Here is a 23,610-nt window from a genome sequence, read left to right on the forward strand (position 1 = left end):
ACTAATATTTTAAAAATATTATTTCATTTGATCCTCACAACAATCTTGGGTAGTAGGTGCTATTATTATACCGCTTTTACAGATGGAAAAAACTGAGACAGAAGGAGTTTAAATAACTTGGCCAGGGTTATACATCTAGTAAGCATTTGAGTCTGAATTTGAACTCAGATCTTACTGAATAAAAACCTAAGTTCTCTATCCCACACCTAGAAGCCTAGGATGGAAGAGTTATTTTATCAAGACTTAACAAGAGATTATATGGAATGAGGGAAAATACAGGGTCAAGCATGACTCAGAGGTTACAAGTCTGAGTGACTAGAATGAGGGTGTTGCCCAAGGCAGAAACTTAAATTTAATTTCCTTTCCCGTGTCCTTGGCTTTAATAAAACTTTTATAAACTCCTCCAAATACTCTATTCCCTGAACATATTCGTATTTCCCTGCTCTGCATTTGAATTGTGCTATCAAAGACTTTGAGGACCCCACTGAAGCTATTCAATGTAAATCAACCTGATCATAGAGAAGGAAACTTTTCTTTCACCTCAGGATGAAGTATGTATATATTCACATGTATATACATACATGCACATGCACACATATGCACACATGCGTGGTTATGTGTGCATATACATTTGTGTGTACATATATGTGTATGTGTATGTATGCACATATTCCTCTGTTTATTTTTAAAGTTCTTCAAAACTTGGCCTCATTCTATCTTTCCAGTCTCATTATCCATTATCCTCCTTCCCATACTCTGCAGGTCTACCAAAACATGTGTTCATGATATAACTCACACATGACAATCTACCTCCCATTTCCATGCTCTTGCACTGACTGAACCAAAGTCCAGGAATGCACTCATCCCACCTCATAGAATCCCTTCTCTCAGGGCTCAGCTCTAGCCCCACCTTACACATGAGGCCTTTCCTGATGCCCTGCCTGGCTGCTAGAGCCCTCCTGCCAGATCGATTCTGTATGTGTTCTATATTGTTTTTGTCTCCTTAGTCCTTGGCACATAGTAGGCACTTAACAAACACTTGTTAGCTGATTAATCACAGGTCTAAACAATGTAAGCATAGAAGTAAGAGGAAGCTAAATCAGCTTCATCAATAATGTTAACCTATAATTACCTCTGGGAAGCTCCTCAAACCTTCATTAGAAACTCAGTTTATTATACATATTGAGTAGTTTCTGTTGCTCAGCACTGTTCTAGGTGTTATGGGAATACAGATGAACTATAAGACCTAGTTCTTTACCTCAAGTTGTTTAAAATTTGATTGTGAAGACAAGTCTAACTATATTAAATGAGTAAACAATGCAAGGAATGACAAAATTCATTCCCAAATCCCATAATCAACCAAGTACTATTGATTATTTTAATGCCACCCATTCATTTCTTCCTCCCAGTCTTCCAGCTGCCTTCCCTGACACCATTTTCTTCCTCCTTCCAGGTTGTTATCCCTCATTTTCCTCATTCCACATTTTGCATAGAACTAACTTCAACACCATTTTTTTTTCTGATACCATTTCCTTGCGCCAAATTTCTCTCTCCTAATTCCTGTTGCAACAGATCTCAACTTCTCTGTTTAGCTTTCAACACCTGTAGTATTCAACCTCCATCTTCCTTCCTAGATTACCTTTTTAATCTCTCTCCCCAATCCAAATATTTTTCTAACTGGACAGATTCTCTTCCTCAGCTTAGACTACCTTCATTCTTTCCTACCTTCATTCCTACCTTCATGCTTTCAAACACATTGCTCCCCTCATCTATCATGCTGACTTCTCACTCTTGCTTATCCAAATTCTCTCTCTCTCTCAAGTTCCACTGTAAAGGCTTCCCTATTATAGACATCATTATTCTTCCTCTCCTCTATACTCATATAGCATTTATATTCTGTATCATCCCTTTTATTCCTTCTTTAAAGGACAGGATTTATTTTTAGAAAAATGTGAATTCTTCATTGTGTAGTGACAGAAGAAAACAAAGAAACCGGTTTTAGAAGATCTAGACTATGATGCCAGATCTGTTCCATTCTAGATATATAACTGTAGAAATGACTTAACTTTTCTGGGCCTCAGTTACCTCACTAGAAAATGGGTATAATAATACTGGCCTGCCTACCTCATGAGGTGGTTGTTGACATAAAATGACTTAAAGTCTTTTAAAATGCTTTGAAACCTAAAAGTGTTAAATAAATTTGTGATATAATTAACCACCATAACCTTATCAATTCACCCTCAAACTAACCTTGATACCAAAGTAGTTTATCTTCATCCTTTCTGATTCTTGTTTAAAGTACTTATAGCTTATCTGTTGGTTGGCAGGTTTTACTCACTAGCTTTGTGACAATGGATAAGTCACTGAAACTCTCTGAGCCTTTGATTTACATCTGTCAAGTGAGGGAGTTGACCTCCTCTCTCTCACCTCCAGAATTCCATGATTCCATTATTCTCCTTTCCTTGAGGAGAGCTAAATCTATGGCCTCCCTGAGTTGATTAGAGGATCCACCTCTCTTTTAGCCAACAAGACCTCATATCATTTTGACATTCCTCTAGTTCAGTTTCTTCCTTTCTCTTTCTCTCCTTGGAGATGTGAAAATCCCTCGTGTTTTTCTCATCACTTCCTAGGAGAAGAAAATCACTCCAACCTCTCCCATCTGCTATCCTTTTTCTTCCCTAAGGTGTGAAATAGCAGTGTTTCTAGTGACCTTTATCAAAATGCTTCTTTTAGAAACTCAGTTTGCCCACAGGCTCTCAAGTACAACACCCCAAATAGCAGACAAGCAAATTGAACAGAATTTCAACTGGATTGATCACATCAGATTTCACCTATAGTAATATCATCGCTTGTGCAATAAAAATGAATAAGAATCCTTAAATATATATGTGGGCTTTGTCACCTTGCAAAAAGACTTGAGAGAAAAAAAGAGTGGTGTACTGAAAAGAGTGCCTACTTGATGTTAGGAAACCTGCCTTGGATTTTGTGCTTCAAAACTCACCAGCTTTGTGCTCATGAGCAAGTCCCTCATCTCCTCTGAGCCCTAGTTTCCTCTATTATAAACTGTAGATAATAAGTTGGGTGCTGCCTAGCTCATAGGCAGTAGGTTCTCAAAGCTTATAAAATCTTAAAATACTATATAATTGTGAGTTGTGATTGTTATAATAACAATTGTCTGGGGAATGAAATGATGAACAGGTTATCTGCTCCCGTTGCAGAAGTCTCTCCCTCACCCTTTTTTAACCATAGACATGCATATTAACCAAAATATCAGATTGCTCAGATATTTGAGTAGAAAAGCAAAAGTATGAAACTGTGCTTCACTGGCTATTAATCTCTCTCCCTAAATCCAAATCAGTTCATTTTTTTGGATGTGGAACATTATATGATCTTGAGCCATAAAATGAACTGTTCAAACACAAAGCATTTATGAATTAACAATCATGCTAGAAAATGGAGTAGCATGCTTGGTTGATGAGATGTGAAATGAAAGAAGTTTCAACCAATGAATTATGGCATATTCATCAATCATATTATTACCGCAATAAAAGGGTATAGAAAATAATGTATAAATCTATCGCTTTCTCTACTATTTGTTCTCTTTGCATCATTTAAAAGTAAAAGGCCCAACTCTTTCCTCCATCTGTTTATGGAGTTCCCATTGAAGTCAATAGAACCTGCGTGTATAGAATAATTATAAATTTTCTGAGGGGCATAAAATATGAATCCAATATAAATGTATTAGGTTTTTAGACCCTAAAAGCACTTCACATCTAGAGAAGTAAAATGGTTCTTCAGACTAATAATATTTTTGGGAGATTATACCATGTTTGGGCCACACTGATTAACTTTAAATCTATTATACTCTGTCAATTCCTAGTGGGGTTTTTTGTTTGTTTTGGTTTTGTTTTGTTTTGTTTTTGCCTTTTGGAGGGCAATTGGGGTTAAGTAACTTGCCTAAGGTTACATGGATAGTTTTTTTTTTTTGTGTTAAGTGTCTGAGGTCGGAACCAAACTTAGGTCCTCCTGACTCCAGGGCAGGTGCTTTTACTCACTGCGCCACCTAGCCACCCCAATTCCTAGTGGTTTTTAATTGTTTACTAGGAATAGGAAATATGGAGACGATGTAAGTAAGTTGCATTGGCCATAATCTCAGATATTTCTCCACTGTCGTTGCCCACTTTTTACACATTGAATTATGGGTGGGAGAGTATAACTAGGGTCCTTTCTAGGTCTAGTCTTAGCTTCCCGTAGCAGTAATATGGCACTGTGGGAAAAGCAATGTTCTTAGAGCCAAGAAACTAACATTGTAGTCTCAGGTCAGATAATTACTTTTGTGAGCTTGGGAAAGTCATGGAAACACATTCCTTTAGAGCTGGGAAGGGCTTTTAGAGAGTAGATAGTCCAAACCTCTCACTTTATAAATAAGGAAGATAAGGCCCAGAGAAATCAAACAATTTGTCCAGATTTAGAAAAGATAGTAATTGGGTAGGGAGGGTTGGGGAAGAAGACAGGTTTAGACTTGAACTCAGATCTTATGACTTAAGTACAATGATGTTCCAACTGTACTACCTTGTCTCCCACTTAAAGTCTCTGAGATTCAGTTTCATCATCTGAAAACTTGGATACAGACTAATTTTAAAGTCCTACATAAATCTGAGTTGCTATTGTCACCCACTAATATCTTACTATGTTATCTCCTCAAGGTATGTAAGTGGCCTGGATGCTTGAAGGCTGTGGCAATGGAGTGAACCTAAACCAAAACACAGCTAAGAATTCTCTTTTCTGGGGACTCCTTTTAGCTATGTTTGGGCAAGTTCATAACCAGATTGGCTGTGGGGTGATGAATTTTTTGGACATAGCAATTCACAAAGACTATTTGTTAAGTTTTCAATGGATTATGATCTAGATCAATGGCAGGAGTACCCACCCTAATAAAATCACAGGTCTTTGAAGAATTATTATTATTTGTCTCAATGCAAATTATTTTAAAAGAGAGTAATAACACATTTGGGGAGTAATTAAGCACCATGCCTCTGAATGGAATCCAAGTCAGATGTCATATTTAATGCTAAAAGTGATTTCATTATAGTGAAGCTCTCCTTTGCTTCACCATTAATTCTATGAAATTATTCTGTGCTAAAAGGGAATGAAATGACACTAATTTTTCCTGATTAAAGCTTTTTTTAATCTAAAAAATAGCCTTGAGATTGACATACAAGAACTGAGTAGTTATGTGACCTTTGGTAATGTGTTTAACCTCTTTTATTGTCTTCAATTGTATACAATAGGGTTGGACTAGGTGATCCCAGAAGTCTTTTTTAACTATAGCATTTTATAATTGTGACAACAGCACTGGATTTGGAGGCAGAAGACTTGGATTCAAATACTATCTCTTTCACTTAGCCGTATGACTTTTTGCATCATTTAACCTCTCTGACCTTTAGTTTTCTCAAAGATAAAATGAAAATATTAGACTAGAAAAGTGAAAAGAAGTTATTGAGTTATCAAAATTGCTTTTTATCCCCTGTGATTCATAAATAGAATCATGGTAAGAAATTGTTTAGCCCTTGACCTATCCTGACTTTTCATGTATCAAAATATGATATAGAGGTAATAAAACAAACTTCTGTGATGTTAGGAATTCTAATTCAGTTCATTGTGCAGCTTAAGTAACTAACCCACTGCCACTACCTTTGCTGTCTTCCATAGGGTCATACATTTAGAGACAGAAGGGACCTCAGAGACCACTTAAGTCCAATCTCCTGATGTTATAGATGAAGAAACTGAGACCCTGTAGTGCCAACATAATAGTCACTGTGTGGACATCAACATAGTTCTCAATCACAAAATATAACAGACTCTCCATATAGAAAACAGAAGCAAAACATTTATTCAGACACCAGAAAACCAAATCCCAACACCAGGAAACTGAATCCATCATAGAAACATAGAGGTTAATATACCACAATGCATTAGAGAACCACACCATCCATTAGCCTTCCCACAAACCAACACTCACAAGACTAGCTGTCTCCCTGGGTGCATCTTCTCTCTTCCACCATCTAGCTGTTCTGACTCCCAGCTTCTTGTGGACTCTGTTCCACCCTTCAGCAAACTCCTCCCACCATAGGATCCAAGTGATTACATTTGGCCTATTAGGTGGCAGGGAAGATCTTCAAATCAAAGAAGGTCTTCAAATTCTCTTATGTTTATTAAGGGACAGGAAAGATCTTCACATTCCCATTCCCATTACAGACCCAGAAATTAGACATGATTTACCCAAGGTCGGAAACATATTAATCATGAGAGGTTTGGATTTGACCCCAGGTCTTCTGACTCCAGAGTCAAAACTCTTGTTTTTTTCTCCTAAGGATCATAGAGTTGGCCTATCAATTCATTTCAGTTTTATAGATTAAACATTTAGGTCCTACTATGTGGAATACATTGTCATACATGCTCATGACATCAGAAGTAATAGATGAAATTCTGAAAAGGTTTATTCTGGTCAGTTCAGCAAAGTACATTCTGATTTTGTTTATTCATCTGCTCCTTGTCAAAATATTCTCTTTGTCAGCTCAAATTAGAATTTTCACTAGGAATTGGACTGAAAGTTCTGGTTTCTCTCTAGAAGCAAGCTTTGAGTACAATACACTAATGGTATTATGATAGATACTCTAGACTGAGGGTACTATAACTAGAACCTAGCATTCCAATTTGGTTACTCCTCTTTATGCATTAATAATTATCTTGAAGGGATTCATTAGTTCATTTTTGTGACTTAATCATTGAACCACATTTTTATCCCTGAAAATTAGTTTTCTTTGGGAAAATTGATCTTTTTTTGACTCAATAATTTTAAAACAAGTTTATTTTTACATTTTAGGATAATATTTGCTAAAAAAAATAAGTCAGGTGCTAAAACTGATATTTCTTACCATAGAGAGATTTCAAAGACATTGACTAGTCAATAAATACATTGCCATTTGACATAGCAGACATAGCTGGAAAATGCTGGGTCAAGGACAAAATGACCACTCTATAATAGTATTCCCAAAATTTTGCATCCAATGCCAATTCTCATGCCAAGATACATTGATAACCATGTCATAGAACACCTAATGTCATAACATCCAATTCTGAGATTAAATGACATTCAATCAAAACTTTCCTATCATATATGGGAGGCACTAGGATTCTTATAATATATACGAGGCATTATGGCTGGGCAGGTAGGTGGTACAGTTGATAAAGTGCCAGACCTAGAATCAGGAAGGTTCATCTTCCAAGCTCAGTCACTCATAAGCTGCACAGTTCCGGCTCCAGGGCAGCCCGGACCAGCAGGACAGAATGGCTGGAGCAGACTTCAGGAGAGTGAATCACCAGCAGCTGCAGTGGTTTCCAGAATTCTCAACCCATAAACACCAAAGAGAAAGTAAAAGATCTCTTTTGGAGAGATCTTTTGGGAACTCTGTTGGAACAAGGAGACAGAAGAGTGTGGTCCAGCCCCTTCCCCCAGGGCAAGAAGTGGCAGAGGCACAGCAGCTGTAGCTGTTGCCACAGAGATGCATCTAGAACTCCTGACCTGCAGATCCTAGTGGGACCAAGTCACCATTCAGAGGGTAATCACTCTTGCTTGGATCTGGGTTGCTGTCTTGGGTGGTGGTCCTGGGGTGTATGGCAGTGTGCCAGAGTTTGTGGGGGCCGCAGGGAGGGAGCCCTCTTCAGACCTCTGACAACATTTGTGAAAACCCCAGCAATTGGGGACAAAGCTTTCCACTCGAGAAGCAGAGTTCTACCATGGCAAAGAGCTAAAAAGTCAAGTAATTGGCTGGCAAGATGAGCAAGCAGAGGAAACACAATCAGACCATAGAATCCTTTTTTGGGGACAAAAAGGATCAAAACATGGAACCAGAAGTCAATGAAGTCAAAACTCCTGCATCAAAAGCCTCCAAGAAAACTATGAACTGGTTACAGGCCATGGAGGAGCTCAAGAAGAGATTTTAAAAATCAAGTAAGAAAAGCAGAGGAAAAATTGAGAAGAGAAATGAGAATGATGCAAGAAAATCATGAAAAAAGAGTCAACAACCTGACTGAAGAAAATAACACTTTAAAAATAGACCAACTCAAATGGCAAAAGAGGCCCAAAAAGCCAATGAGGAGAAGAATGACTTAAAAAGTCAAATTGCCCAGATAGAAAAGGAATTTCAAAAACTCACTGAAGAGAATAATTCCTTCAAAATTAGATTGGAGGAAATGGAAGCTAATGACTTTATGAGAAATCAAGATACTATAAAACATATCCAAAAAAATGAAAAAATAGAAGGCAATGTGAAATATCTCATTGGAAAAACCACTGACCAGGAGAATAGATCCAGGAGAGATAATATAAAAATTATTGGACATCCTGAAAGCCATAATCATAAAAAGAACCTAGAAATCATCCTTCAAGAAATTCTCTTCTTTAAATGCAACTGGGAAATAAGATATACAGGCACTGGGGTATAGAGATCCATCTTGCCCTACTGGAAAGTTGGAGGGGGGATGGGAGAGGATATAGGAGACAGCAGATTGGGGGAAGGGATATACAGTGGGATTGCTGTTTGGGGGTGGTAGGTAGGGGAAAGATAGGGAGAAAATTTGTAACTCAAAATCTTGTGGAAATGAATGATGTAAACTAAAAATAAACATAAAGTTTAATTTTAAAAAGTATAAGCTGCCAGGAAGAAACAATTTGAGTACTGTGGAAATACAATCAGGATAATACAAGATCTAACAGCTTCTACATTAAGGGATTAAAAGGCTTGGAATAGGATATTCCAGAAGTCAAAGGAGCTAGTATTAAAACCAAGAATCACCTACCCAGCAAAACTGAGTATAATGCTTTGGGAGAAAATATGGTCATTCAATGAAATAGATGACTTTCAAGTATTATTATTATTATTATTGATTATTTTGGTTTTTGGAGGGTGATTGAAGTTAAGTGACTTGCCCAAGGTCATATGGCTAGTAAGTGTTACGTGTCAGAGGGTGGATTTGAACTCAGGTCCTCCTGACTTCACAGCTGGTGCTCTATTCACTGTGCCACCTTGTTACCCTCCCCCTTTTTTAAATTTTTAAAAGTTAACTATTTTTTTGTTTTCTGACTTGTCTTTTTTTTTCTTTTTGGAGAGGGGAAGGTAAGGCTATTGGGGTTAAGTGACTTGCCCAAGGTCACACGGCAGTTTTGTGTTAAGTGTCTGAGGCTGGATTTGAATTCAGGTCCTCCTGACTCTAGGGCCAGTGCTCTATTCACTGCACCACCTAGCCACCCTGACTTTCAAGTGTTCTTGATGAAAAAACCAGAGCTGAAGAGAAAATTTGACTTTCAAATACAAGAAGCAAGAGAAGCATGAGAAGGTAAACAGGAAAAAGAAATCATAAGGAACTTATTAAAGTTGAACTATTTACATTCCTACATGGAAAAACGAGAAATGTAACTCATCAAACTTATGTCAGTATGAGGATAGTTGAAGGGAATATATATGTGTATATATGTATACATACATACATATGTATGTATAGGAGGGTGTATGTGCGTATAGATGTATATTTGGGTGTGTATATATGTGTGTACATGTATACATAGACAGAGGGCACAGGATCAGTTGAATAGGAAGGGATGATATCTAAAAAACAAAATTAAAAGGTGAGAGAGGAATATGATGGGAAAAGGATAAAAGGAGAGATAGAATAGGATAAATTATCTCATAAAAGAGGCAAGAGAAAACTGTTACAATGGAGGGGAAGAGCAGGAAGATGAAAGGGAATGGTTCAACTTTACTCTCATTGAATTTGGCTTAAGGAAGGAGTAAAATGAGGTGCTTGGATTCAATGACGTATAAGGCCCTTTCTAGTTCAAAATCTATGGTCCTGAATTCCACAATACAAATGATGATAAATTTCATTACTAGGCATAAACCATTTTGGAAATATATTTTTGTCAATGAAGGAAACCACTGGGTATGAAACTCAGAAAACTGGTAACTGAGAGTTACAATTGGTTACTCTAGGCAAGTCACTAAACATCTGGAAGCCTCAATTTCCTCATTTATAGAATAAGGATAGATGTTTATTTCACAGGGTTGTTGAGAGGATCAAATAAGATTATATGTGTTAAATAATTTGTAACCAAGTTCTTTACAAATGTTAGTTATTACTTATCAACCCCTATAAAAGTAAGATACACTTTTATCTAGAGTAAATTTTATTAAAGCCAAATAGATATACATTCATCACTTAAATTGAACCTCAAAGATTCAGTTTAATTTTTTCTATTCACTCTGTTTTTATATAAAAAGTATGTATTAATAGCAATAGCTTCTATAGTGTCAGAACAATGTTTTCTTTTTTTCACCTAATACATTCAAAGTCTCAAATATATTCATTGAAAAGGCAAGACACTGTATCATTATTTTGGGATTTAAAAAAAATTAAGAGGGGAAGAGGGCATAAAATAGTACCATGTTCAGAATTCAGTATTTTAAATTCCTGAAATTGATTTGTATGAATTACTATACCTCAAAATTTTGACAAAATAGATATGCCTATCTTGTTCAAATAATTTCATGTACTTCATAAGAGAATTATGTTCACAACCTCTGTGTTCCTTCATAATCCAAATAAAGCATTTCAAAGGTCTACTTCTGAGATGGTAATGTCCTTCTAATACATAGCACAGCAAAAGTACCACCTAAGTATCCATAATTGAAGTATTCAATAAGAGGAGTGAAGTCTTTGGGAGATTAAATGAGTGATTACATAAACTTTGCTTTAGTAAATAAATGTAAAATAAACATATGATTATTCAAGTCTGGTCTTCAGTTAACTATGTATAAAATAAAGATTACCCCATAGTTGATGGCCATAGTTGCTTACCCAAAGGTCTAAGGTTAGATATAGTGATTTCTTGAAGTCCCTATCTTGAAAATTACCAGCATACATCACTGCTCTAAAATGTAAAGTGGAACCTTTCTAAAAATTAAACATTCACGTATTTAACTTATGGAAAAAATATGTATTCAAGTTATAAAATACCAAAATAAAGTTTTATAAAAAAATTAAATTGAGGCTTTGGGACTCAAGTCATGAGAGACCTGACTTCACACAAACCCATCCTAGATAAAAGTATTATGATTTTATCATTATAAATGAGATTTTATCATTAGGTTGAGCTAAACAGGGTTCTGTTGTCACAAGAACACTCTGAAAGCCTTTCTCACAAGGGCTTCATAAAGGATTAATCCTAACCCTAACCCCCCACCTCCACTCTTATCCACTCCCAGAGAGTGTTAAGAAAGGGATGAATTTTTTTCCGACAAAGATGGTGTGTGTTTTCCATCATTTAATTTTCTCTGCAGAATGTGATCCCTTGTATGTCTACTGTAAGCCAGTTATAATCTACTCTAATGAGCAAATACTCTTGATATGCTTGAAGAGAATTTCCTATATTCTTGAGATACATAATAAGTTCATGATCTTACCTTATTCAGTTAGTCTGGAACAAGATTAGGAATTAAGCAGTCCTGTTCAAGTACCCCTTTTCTAACCTCCTTGTTCTGCTGCTGCTAATACATAGGGTTACTGTCTTTTCTTTCTAAAATGTAGCCCTACTTCCACCCCTATACCTAGGGCGAGCTCTCATCATCAGCTTCCTCAGGTCTTCAAGAGACTAGATCTCTTTGATTTTAGGTACAAGGTCTAATGCTAACCGATGAAGAAAAAGAATTGGTTACAATGCAGACATCCAAAATTTATGAGTGGATAATCCTATACAAGCATGAATCATTTAAGAAATTTATCTTTGCTCTTGTACTCATTTGATCTCTCAACTTAGAGCATGTCTCCACTAGCCATCAGAATTTTCAGACAAGAATTTTTTTATAGATATGGATATTCCAAGTGCTGTTAACATGACTCAGCCTGGGGATAGGACCCCAATCTTCCACATAGGCAGGATGTGAGACTTTCTTGGCAATAACTATGGTCTTTTAGGTTGCAGTGCCCTGTGACCAGTAGATTGGCAGTGGATCAATAGAGGGTCAGAAGCTGGAGACTATTGGTAGAAAAGAAGTCAGCTTCAGAGAAGTTATACAGATTCAGCATTGATTCAGAGACTAAAGGCAGGTTTTTATGCCAGGTTTTAGAATTGAGTATAAGAAAAATCCGAAGCACAGCTTGTTTTATATTGCATAATACTTGAATGCTGGTTGAAAGAAAATACTTGAAGGGTATCATTGGTGGTTCAGTGCCATTTAGAAGGAGGTCATTAGGAGATTGCCTCACTGACCTGTATTTGATCCAGTGCTAATATTTTTATCAATTATTTGAATGAGTATAGATGATGTTTAGAAAATTTGTAGGTGACACAAAACTGGAAAGGATTCAAAAAGATCTTGATGGGTTAGGACACTGAATCAAATTGAAATTTCATAGGTACAAGGATAAAGTCTTATGGTTTAGCTCCTAAAGTCAGATATAAGATGGGAAAGGCATGGCTAAATAGAAATTTATTCAAAAACCTGGAGGTTTAGTGAACTGAAATTCAATGAGTCAACAAATTGTGACTTATGGTGACCAAAAAAAAGGTAAATCATATGCTATGCAAAGAGAGGCCCAGTTTTCTGTGCTAAGGTGCCAATATCCGAGATGTACTTTGCCTTGATCAGAGCACATGTGGAATATTCTGTTCATTTTGGGATACCACATATTAGGAAGGACATTGACTAGCTGGAGAGTGTTTAAAAGAGGGTGACCAAGATGGCAAAGGGCATCAATTTCATGTAATAGAAAATCAGGTTGAAGGAAGTAGGATATTTAACCTGAAGAAGACAAAAACTAGTGGGGTAAAGAGTGATATGGTTGGGGTATGATAGATGTCTTTCAGTATTTGAAAGTGGAAGAGGGATTAAACTTGTTCTACTTGGCCCAGAGTGTAAAAATAGAAACAATGATAGAAGTTGCAAAGACACAGATCTAGGCTTTATATAATAAAGAAAATCTTCTTAACAACTACAATGATCCAAAAGTAGACTGAGGAGCTTGGTGGTGCAATGGATAGAGCACCAACCCTGGAGTCAGGAGGATGTGAGTTCAAATCCAGCCTCAGACACTTACTAGCCAGTGTAACCCTGGACAAGTCACTTAATTCTGTTTGCCTTAGTTTCCTCATCTGTAAAATGAGCTGGAGAAGGAAATGGCAAACTATCTCATTATCTTTGCCAAGAAAACTCCAAAAGGGGTCACAAAGAGTTGGACACAAATAAAGGACTCAACAACAAAAATGAACTAGATTGCCTCAGAAGGTGCTGCATTCCCCTTTCTTGAAGAGCCTCAAGTGAAGGAAATATATCCCAAAGAGATTAAAAATGGGGGAAAACCTGATTGTAAAAGAATATTTATAGCAGCTCTTTTTGTAGTGGCGAAGAATTGGAAACAGAAGAGAGATTACTTTCCATCTCAGAGAGGGGGCAGGGAAGGGAAGAAGGGAGAGACAGAATTTGGAACCCAGAATTTTTTTTAATTGTTTTAACATGTAATTGGAGAAAAATTAAATATTAATAAGTCTGGAAGGTTACTTGTCAGATATGATGAAGAGGGGATTCTTGGTCAATCACAGCTTAGACTAGATAGCCTCAATCCCTCTCCAATTCTGGAATAGCAGCATTTTTAAATTAGTTTCATAAAATTATGTGGGTGACACATTGAGCTATAAAGAAATTTCACAAAGTTCTACATCATTACCCTCTATTTAAGCAGGTCTTCTTTTAAACCATCCCTAAAATATAATTATAAATCCTCTGTATGACTGTCTTCAGAGAAGGGTATTTCCCAATATGCCTACTTAATGATTCACTAATTTTATAATCAGATATTGGCAATGTTGAATCACATTGTCCCTGTTGTAGTACAGGTTATTTTCAGTGTTTCTCTGAGGAAAAGGGAAATGGTTATTGAAACCATACAGTAGCTCTTCATCTGATTGACATTGTTAAGTCACTTAGTCTGACTGAGAAACTCATTGAAGTGTATCCCTGAAATCCTATATTTTCACATATTCATTGTACACAGGCAGCAGTAATTTTTAGGAAAAGATATAAAATGAAGTCTGGTAAGCAGTTGAAATTTTGGTTATTTCCATAAACATTTATGCAGGAGAAAATTAGATACATATTCAGGATGTACATTTGTGTGTATTATTTCTAATCCTTCAGGATTTCTAACTGCTTATTGTAAATAGAGGGTAATTGCAAGAATGTTACAAAGATTTTTTTAAATGAGTTTAAATAAATTAAGCAGTTCAGCAATGATATAATTTAATTGTGGTTTGCAAAATTGAATGTGTTGGGTACATTGATCTTATTCCCAGGAGCAAAATCAAAATCTCTGTGAATCCTCTGTGAATTGAATTGTATGCAATTAAGTTTGTCTTGAGGAAGTCTTAATTGTGGATATTAAATTGGAGGAAAGTGGATTTCATGTCATTTCCAATTCATTCTGCTTCTGGAATGGAATCACCTAACTAATAAATAGCACATGGATTATCTCCAAACATTTGTTCAATGCATTTTACTCCTTTGCATCAGTGGAGTTGAAACAGATGTTGCCAACTGTTGTTATTGTTAAACAACTTAAGTTGTTCTTATATAGAATTAATTTGAGTTTAATGAATGGTCCAGGCTGCCATCTCTTTCTTGGAAAGGGAGGAAGCAAAGCCATATTTGAAACTTTAACTGGTTGTGTGGACATTCCTCTACAAAGTTTTTTCTCTGTTGCCTCCTCATGATGTGGAAGTAATGCTGGGTTCCTGCAGGCTACAGCAATAGAATGAATGTTCTGACAGCATCAACTATAATAGAAATGTTTTGAGTAGTCTTAGTAACAGACAGAGTCTGCTTTCCAAAAACCAACCCAGCTAAGTACAGATAAATCCCAACTGTAGTCTGGCCAACTGATAATGAATTGGTCATAGCAACCCATGAAGCTAAGAAAAATGCAAAATGGCCCTTCCCCACTTCTTCATTATCAGTGACAGAGCAAGGAGAAAAAAAGGTAAAGGGTGTCAAGAATCACTAGATCGGAAGATTATCAATAGATTTTAATTTAGCTGTTAGTTAACATTAAGATTGAGGTCCTTATCAAGTAACCAAATGAATGAAAAGTGCTATTTGAAGAATTGAATCATATATGCTTAACATTCATGTTTACACGTAAAACCTAAACAAAAGCAGAAGTTGTGAGAAAGATGTCTCACATGTTTTCCTGGAAAAGTATCCCAAAGCAATAGGAAAAATCATTTTCTGGGATATTTGCTCATCCCATATTATGGTATTCCTGATAATCAGTCAACAAACATCTAGGCCAAGTTCTTAACCCTTTTTGTGTCATGAACCCCTTTGGCAGTCTGATTAATTCCATGGACTCCTCAGAATAATATGTTTAAATGCATAAGAAAAATTCATAACGTTACAAAGAAAGTTACGGATTTTTAAAAAACAGGTTCATAGACTTCAAGTTGAAATGTCTTTATACCAGGTAGTAGTAGAAAGACAAAACTGAAATAGTTTCCACTCTCAAAGAGTTTAAGTCATACCAAACATAGATAGACAACATACACATAAATAAGGATATACAAAATAAATGCAAAGTAAAATTTTTGAGAGGAGAGAGTAGTTACAACTGAGGGGATCAAGAAAGGCTTCATGTAGAAGGTACTAATTCTTCCAGTCATCAAATCTTATCATTTCTTTCTTCACTGTGTCTCTTGTACACTCATATGGTCACCATTTTCACTAATGCCCTCATCACCTCTTATCTGGACTTGTGCAAAAACCTCCTTCCTAAGTAAATCTCTCTGCTCAAGAGCCTGCCCTCTAATCTATCCTTTTGTTATTTTTCAGTCATGTTTGGCTCTTGATTTAGTGTTTTCTTGGCAAAGATACTTTAGTAGTTTGTTATGTGCTTCTCCAGCTCATTTTATAGATGAGGAAACTGAGGCAAACAGTTTCTTTTGTTAAGTGACTTGTCCAGGGTCACACAGTTAGCAGGTGTTTCAGGCCATATTTGAACTCAGGAAGATGAGTCTTTATAGTGCTCTATTTCGCATTCTGTGCCCTTGCACTGACTGTATTCTCTACCTGGAATGGACCCCCATCCCATCTTAGCCTCTTAGAATCCCTTCTTTCCACCAAAAATCTGCACAGGATTTTAACTCATGTCTTCCAGAATCCAGGCCCAGCACTCTACTGCATCACCTACCTGCTTCTATTATTATATAAATTATAAGCACTTTTCTTCCAGTCCTCTCTCTCAGTTTACAGATTTTTACCTCCCTTGGCCATGAGGCAAATAATAATTCACACCAGCTAAAAACATGGTATAGGCACAGGTTACATTAATATTCAACCAATTTTGCTGTATGTCTACATGTCACAAAATATTATAATTTCAGAAGAATTAAAAATAGGTTATCATTCGGAGGGCAATGGGTGGGCGTGAACAGCCTGCAACACATAATAAATAAGGAACTATGAAGAATAAGGAGAAAAGGATGTCATTGAGGGAATGTATGAACAAGAAAGAAGATGGACTGATCATATAAATGAGAAATAAATGGTGACTAGTCATTGTGTGACACTGGTATCCTTATGATGTCCAGAGAAAGTAATAGTGGTTCCTAACATGGTATGTAGAACTTTGGTGAAATTATGGGAAGACATGGAAAAGAGTTCATCAGAATGTGCAGGCATGGAGGGTGTGAGTTCTCCCTTGTTGGAGGGAATATCACCATTGAGATCTCAGATCTATTTGCATTTTCCAGGAAGAAACTAGCTTTAAGATATAAATGTGGTTTTTAGAGTTAAGATTTCATACTTTATATGAAGAATTACAATGGGATTTGGGTAAAAACAACAACAAAAAAGATCATTTAGTTGCATAATTGCTCTATGTTACCAGTTGATTATTTCCTACTATTGCATTTGAAAAAAAAATTGATTAGAATAATTATTTTAGGCTAGTGTTAAATTTGCTATTTTAGTATCTTCCAAGGTAAAGGAAATTGTTTTGTGTCTTAGTAAGACTATACCAAGAATTGGATTTAGAATTAAATCTTGCCTCCATTATTTATTGGCTTTGTAACCTTGGGCAAGGGTGTAAAGAAACATGTAATTTGTTTAATCATTTAATTTTTAGAAATATATGATAACTATAATACTATTTTTTAGTACTAACTTATAGTAAAAATCTCTTTCCCATAATGAAATAACATCATGGTAAATTAAATTCTCTGTTACAGAAATATAAAACTATGCTTATACATATATAAATACCATTTTCTATTTACAATAAAAATATTTTTTCATCTCCTAATTGTATGCCATGCCATACATTTCCTGTATTGCCTATCACATTTGGTTGGCCTCTTATCATATATAATTATAACTTTTCAAATACTTTTCTCTTTAGATATCATGCATTCTATTTATTGTCTTTATGTTAATAACTAATGAGAGTTTTTTCTTCTTCTGTAGCAGATGGTACGTGAACAGTACACTACAACAACACAAGGCACGAGCCTAGAAAGGCCAGAGAACCAGTATGTCTACAAAATTGGCATTTATGGCTGGAGGAAGCGCTGCCTCTACCTATTTGTCCTTCTCCTGCTTATCATCCTAGTTGTGAATTTTGCTCTGACAATTTGGATTCTAAAAGTCATGTGGTTTTCTCCAGTAAGTGTCTTCTTTAACTTCCCATTTCTTTTTCCACTCCTTGTGAAATCTTCTCTTTCCTTGACTAGCACTTCACCTGTGTTGTATGTATAGTAGCATGTGTCTATGTACTAGTTTTGTTCTTTCCCACTACAATGAGTACTTTCCAGTTCCCCTGGGACTATATGTATAACATTTCTCTTTTGCAGTTTTCATCGCACTATGAATTATGTGTTTTTGTATGTTTCTGTTAGTCATTATCTTTTAAAGTAGTAGTTTCTGTGCTGATGGCAATCTTGCTTTTCTAGTTGATTGAAACAGTTGTATTTCAAGGATATTTCAGATTTGCCAAGTCTTTACTATATTTTTCTGTGTTTTTTTTTTTAGAAAGCATGTTTTTTTAATTGCATTTAATTTTGGGGAATTCATTTGCATTTAGATATTGCTACCTGCTCACTTTCTTAATTTAATTTCTAATCAGTGGTTTTCTGCAATCCAAGATTTAAAAACTGATTTAGTTAATAAAGTCCCAAAAGTCCAAAGAGAATTCACACAGCTTTTTAAATATCTATATAACTTCAAGGAAGCCAAAATAACTCTATGCTACAATATACTCTAAATCTTGTATGATCTTTGAATAAAGTAGCACTTAAATATAAAAAGTTTAAAAGACTATTAAAAGGAGTTTTAATCAGAAAACAGGAAAATGCTTCCAAAATATCACAATTAAGGTAATGTGTTACTAATATATATTCTATGATTTGGTAGCAAGACAAATGGATTTTTCATAAGAAAACAAAAATTAACTTTACTCTTGTCATTCATTAATGTCATTCAGGTTTTAACCACTTATTTTGATCTTAGGAGTAGCAATATACATATTAGCTATATATATGTTATATGCACATATGCTCTCCATATTAGTATGTAAATAATTTTAATTTTATAATATCTTTTTCTAAAATTGAAATTAGCTATTATGTCAGCAATAGAACCCATACTGCCTACCTGCAGCAGGTAATGGGGGAGGAGGAAATAACACAAGGCCTATTCCTACTGTCCTCCCAAATTGTTGCTAACACCAGTGGGAGATTACCTTACCTCAGCCATAAGCAGCTGCTAAATGATGGACTCATTCCTCTTTCCCCTGAGTGGCCCAGTATATGTCTTGTCATTAATGTATTTGAGGAAAAAAGAAATGTCAGCAGGAAGAGGTCTAGTGTTATCTTCTTTCATTAAGTGTTGCATTTGAGTAGGATGGCTCCACTGTTGATTTAACAGTTAATCTCAATTTTGGGAAAGATCTCATAACCTCAGAAGTTTGATTCATTTTTCCTACTCTTGCACTAATGGTACAAAGAAGAAAAAGAGGAACAAACAGTATAAGACCCTAAATAAAACATGGCAACCTGCTATTTTTTTTCTGGCCAAATAAGGTATTATATTTGATGTCTCTCCATTACAGATAATGGTTTGGCAGATTGTTTCACTTTTTTGGAAGAATCTAATATTTTAAGATCCTAAACTATAATTTAGTTCATGTATTATCATCATTATTACTAGTAAAAATTTTATATTAAAATATTTTAAGAATAATTGATTTTACTAGGCATTCCTTTCCACCAATGCACATCTTAACTCCTTTTGCTAATTGTTAATTCATTGAAGTTCTTTGTCATTTGCAATGATAATCCAGATGATGATCCTCTCTTAAGGTACCTAGAATGGTCTTCAGGCAGTAGTTATCTGCCACTGAGTCCACACTCAGCCATTCCTGGCTTGAATAAGATATGCCAGACCTTGTGGTTCTATTGATATTTTTTTTTTAGTTCAAGTTTCACCTTCATACCATGATGAGGTATCAAAGTGGAACTCTTTTGGTGGGAATAATAATAATCTGCAATGATAACTTACATGTTTATAGTGGTTTAAGGTTAATTTTGGGATTTTCCTCACAATAACTTTGTGAGATAGATGAGATCATAGATGTGAAGTCACCCATGGATGCCTATTAAATGAAAGATTATGTTTTATTTATAAATTCACTTAATTCTTTTTAGTGTTACTGATGTCTTTTGTACATATTCCATGCCCTACCCCAATGAAACTTTCTGTATTAAAAACAAAAACAGTAAAGTAAAATCAACAGACATAGGGACAAAATATGCATACTTCCTTAGTCTCATGCTTTCCTTTCTAGAGGAGAGAAATATGTTTTAGCATCATTACTTAGTGACCACAATTAGTCATTTACAGTTAATCAGAATTCATTTAGTGCAGTGATTGTACATACTGTTCTCCTAGTTCTTCTTACTTCACTGTATATCGATTCATATATACTTTCCACATTAATTACTTGTCTGCGTTTTTCTTACAGTACCCTAGTTTTCTGTCATATTCATTATCATAATTCTTTTCAGTCATTTCCTAAATGGTTCACCAACTTTTTTTCCCCAATGTTTTACTACTATAAATAGTGTTGCTGTTTTGAAATATATGGGGCCTTTCTGTCTTTGCCCACATGTTCAATATATGAACAGTAGTAGAATCTCTGAGACAAGAATATGAGCGATTTAGTGCCTTTTTATTCCAAACGTTTTCCAGAATGTTTTGATCAATTCACAGGGAGCCCATCTTCTTGTAGCCCTCCAAAATGGACTATGTCCATCTTTGGTCAGTTTGCTAGGTATAATGTGAAACCTTTGATTTAATTTGTATCTCTCTTTTAATTTGGAGCTTTTTCACATAGGTCTTCAAAAATATGCAGTTCTTTCTTTGGAAATTGTCAATATTCTTTGGTCACTTATCAATGGAGGAATGGTTCTAGGTTTTAGGAGTTTTTGTCAATTTCCTATAGATTGAATTGCAAGTTTTTATCAGAAATATTTGATGAAAAGATTTTTTTTCCACTTAGTAGTTTCTCTCTTTATTCTAGGTATGTTAGTTTTATTCATATAAAAATTCTTTAACTTTACCTAATCAATACTCTGTATTTTATCTTTTACAGTCACCACTAGCTCTTGTTTGTATAGGAATTTCCCCTATCCATTTTTGTGCAAGGTACCTCTCTTCTCTGCCCTATAATTGTTTAAAGATAATAATCTTTTTAGAGTTTGGTTGTATCCACTTAGTTGGTTGCAGTAAAAAAAATGTAGATCTATACCTAATATCTATAACAATTATTTACATTTTCCCAGCAGCTACTAATTAGGATGCCTTTCTCCTTGTAGTTTTTCTTCTTGAGTTTGGACTGCTGAGGTCTAAAGGGGTCTAAAGTCAGAACGGACCTAACTATTTAGCCCCTCAAGATAACTAAATTAAGACAGGGAAATGTGAAGTAGCTTGCCTAATGTTACTCATACAGTAAACACATCAAAGATTTGAATGTGAATAACTTCTTTAATAAAAAAAAAAACCAGTGGATTCCCCACCACAGTTAAGTGTTAAAGTGAGGACTTGAACTAAAATCTTCTGAACTCAGAGTGATCTTTCTGTTGTGATACATTGTTTGTCTTCTGTTGGCCATGAAAAAACCAGCAGAGGGAAGGCACTAAAATTAAGGGTGACCAGGAAAGATGAGTTCAGGTTGATTTAAGTGGAACTTAAAGGAAGCCATGAAGCAGAAATGAAAAAGGAAAACATTCCAGGAATGGGGGACAGCTAGTAACTCTACCTGGAGTCAAGAGATGAAGGCTCTTGGATAAAGCTTTACTTTTCTCTGTCACTATTTGATTCACTCATATAGCAATGCACCTCTTTAATACATGAGAGGAAGCACAATAAATACAAATATTTTCTAATCATTCTGGCTTTAAAACATGGGGCAGGAAGGTGATATAATAGAGCACTGGACCTGGAGTCAGGAAGTCCTGAGTTCCAATCCAGTTTCAGACATTTAATGCCTGTAATCCTGGGTAAGTCACTTGATCTCCGCCTGCCCAAGCTCTTTCATCTGTAAAATGAGGATAATAATACTACCTACCTCCCAGGATCAAATGAAATATTAATAATAATAAATAACAATAAACATCAAGCTCTTTGCAGATGTTAAAGCAGTATGTCAATAGTAGTTATTATTGTTACTATACATTAAAGATTAAAGTTTAAATAGTTTCAAGATAGGCATTTTTCATGGACTCTGATTTCTGGCCCCACTACACCCTGGCTTGCCTATCTGTAGTGAGGTCACTGGGCAGTTCCAAGTTTAGGCAGGATAAGTGGGTTTAACTGAGGCTACTCTTTCTGGAGTCCAAAGCACAGTTCGCCTGTACCTAGTGATCTATCATGATTTCTCCTATTGTCTTAATCACAATATAACTTAATTATTTTCTTAGAAAATGGAAAGAGGGATCAGGAAAATGTTCAAAATTATAGAGTTAAAAGCAAGAGACAATAACAGTCAGATTATTTGAGAACACAATGAGAAGTGGGAAAAAATAATGACTATAGAAATATTTTAAAAAAGAAAAGTAGCAGATGGGGCTGTATAAAGTATTGATACTGTAGAACATAGGGGCAAGTTGAACTCCAAGAAAAAAAAATCTATAAATTTTTCAATCTGTCCTAAAATCCTGAATTTATATTTTTCTCTGTGCCCTGACCAGGTGTTCTGCCCAGTTTGACATTTAGATAGTGATTTGGAATAATAAATAATCATCATAATAATAACTAGTGTTTATATAATGCTTTAAGGTTTGTAAAGAACAGTTGCAAACATTGTCTTTCATTATGCTCATAATATGTAGGTGCTTTTTACAGATTCCCATTGTAGATTCCCATTTACAGATAAGGAAACTGAGGCAGACAAAGGTAAAGAGTTACATAGCTAGCAAGTATGCAAGGCCAGATTTGAGCTCGTATCTTCCTAAGTATATGACATTTTCTCAATGGAAATAAAATGCTTCAACATAAATTTTAGTTTGAGCACTAACAGCTTTCTCCGAAATTACTTCCCTCTCATATTTGTAGCATGTTAAGATGGAGTATATAACCTCCTATAAAAAATTGATTAGTCATTATCAATGTTTAAATCCTCTACTAAAGTCCCATTCTGAAGCCCCAAGATGATGTGGTAAAGACTGTGGATTTTTTAGTCATAATGTCAGTTGAGCACAAGGTTCAGCAAGTCCTAACAAGTTAGAAGGGCTTTAAATATGAGGCACTGTAGATTAGATATTATTTCATGTTTGTTCATGTCCCCATGTACTATCAAAACTAAAGTTCAGAGATGCTAATCCCCATACTGGGTGCATGGTGAGGCACTATTTGGCCATGGCCGCACTCAAATATCATCTACTAAGTTTCAAAGGGGTTGTGATCTATGCTGATGGGAGGGGAAAAGACATGGCAGCATCATAAGCAAAATTACAGATTTTTGAAGTAGAGAAGAAGAAAATACATTTTGTTGCAGTTTCATGCCTGTAGCTTTAGTGAGATTAGATCAAAAGAATAAATTTCATAAACCCTCTGAAATTAAATTTATTCAAGCAGTTTTATTTTAAACAAAGGTATAAATAAAGCAATATACCAATATTTAGCATTAAAATCTAAAGTTGCATGGTTCTAGAAAATATTATGATGCCCAGAAGTTTATTTATGTGGGAATATGTTCAAAGGCCTCAGATAATTTTACATTTTTTTCAGAAGCAGCTTCAGGCTCTGAACAAGATCAAAGGAATTAAGATTAAGAGCTGAATCAATTGACCAACAAGCATTTTTAAGCACCTACTGTGTACCAGGTGTGCTAGAGACATAAAATTAATCAATCCTTACTCTCAAGGAGATGTGACAACATATATATGTGTGTATATATATATACACATATATGTATATAGAGAATTAATACAAAGGAAGAGAGAGGAAA

At 35.3% G+C, this 23,610-nt stretch overlaps 1 protein-coding gene across 3 annotated transcripts in view; it reads left to right on the top strand.

The window, feature by feature from the left end:
* Positions 1-23,610, top strand: part of SGCG (sarcoglycan gamma) — a 313,430-nt gene that overhangs the window by 84,325 nt on the left and 205,495 nt on the right. For 2 of the 3 annotated variants that reach the window (XM_069080733.1, XM_069080731.1), the window contains exon 2: positions 17,571-17,768. In XM_069080733.1, the coding sequence (XP_068936834.1) occupies positions 17,574-17,768 (195 nt within the window). In that variant the 5' untranslated portion in view covers positions 17,571-17,573. The remainder of the gene's footprint in view (positions 1-17,570; positions 17,769-23,610) is intronic. The other variant, XM_069080732.1, reaches the window with a different exon arrangement.

Source organism: Petaurus breviceps, unplaced genomic scaffold, assembly GCF_028583685.1.
Source record: "Petaurus breviceps papuanus isolate PSGF00001 unplaced genomic scaffold, PetGlider_PUasm1.0 91133, whole genome shotgun sequence".
In the NCBI taxonomy this organism is placed as follows: Eukaryota; Metazoa; Chordata; class Mammalia; order Diprotodontia; family Petauridae; genus Petaurus; species Petaurus breviceps.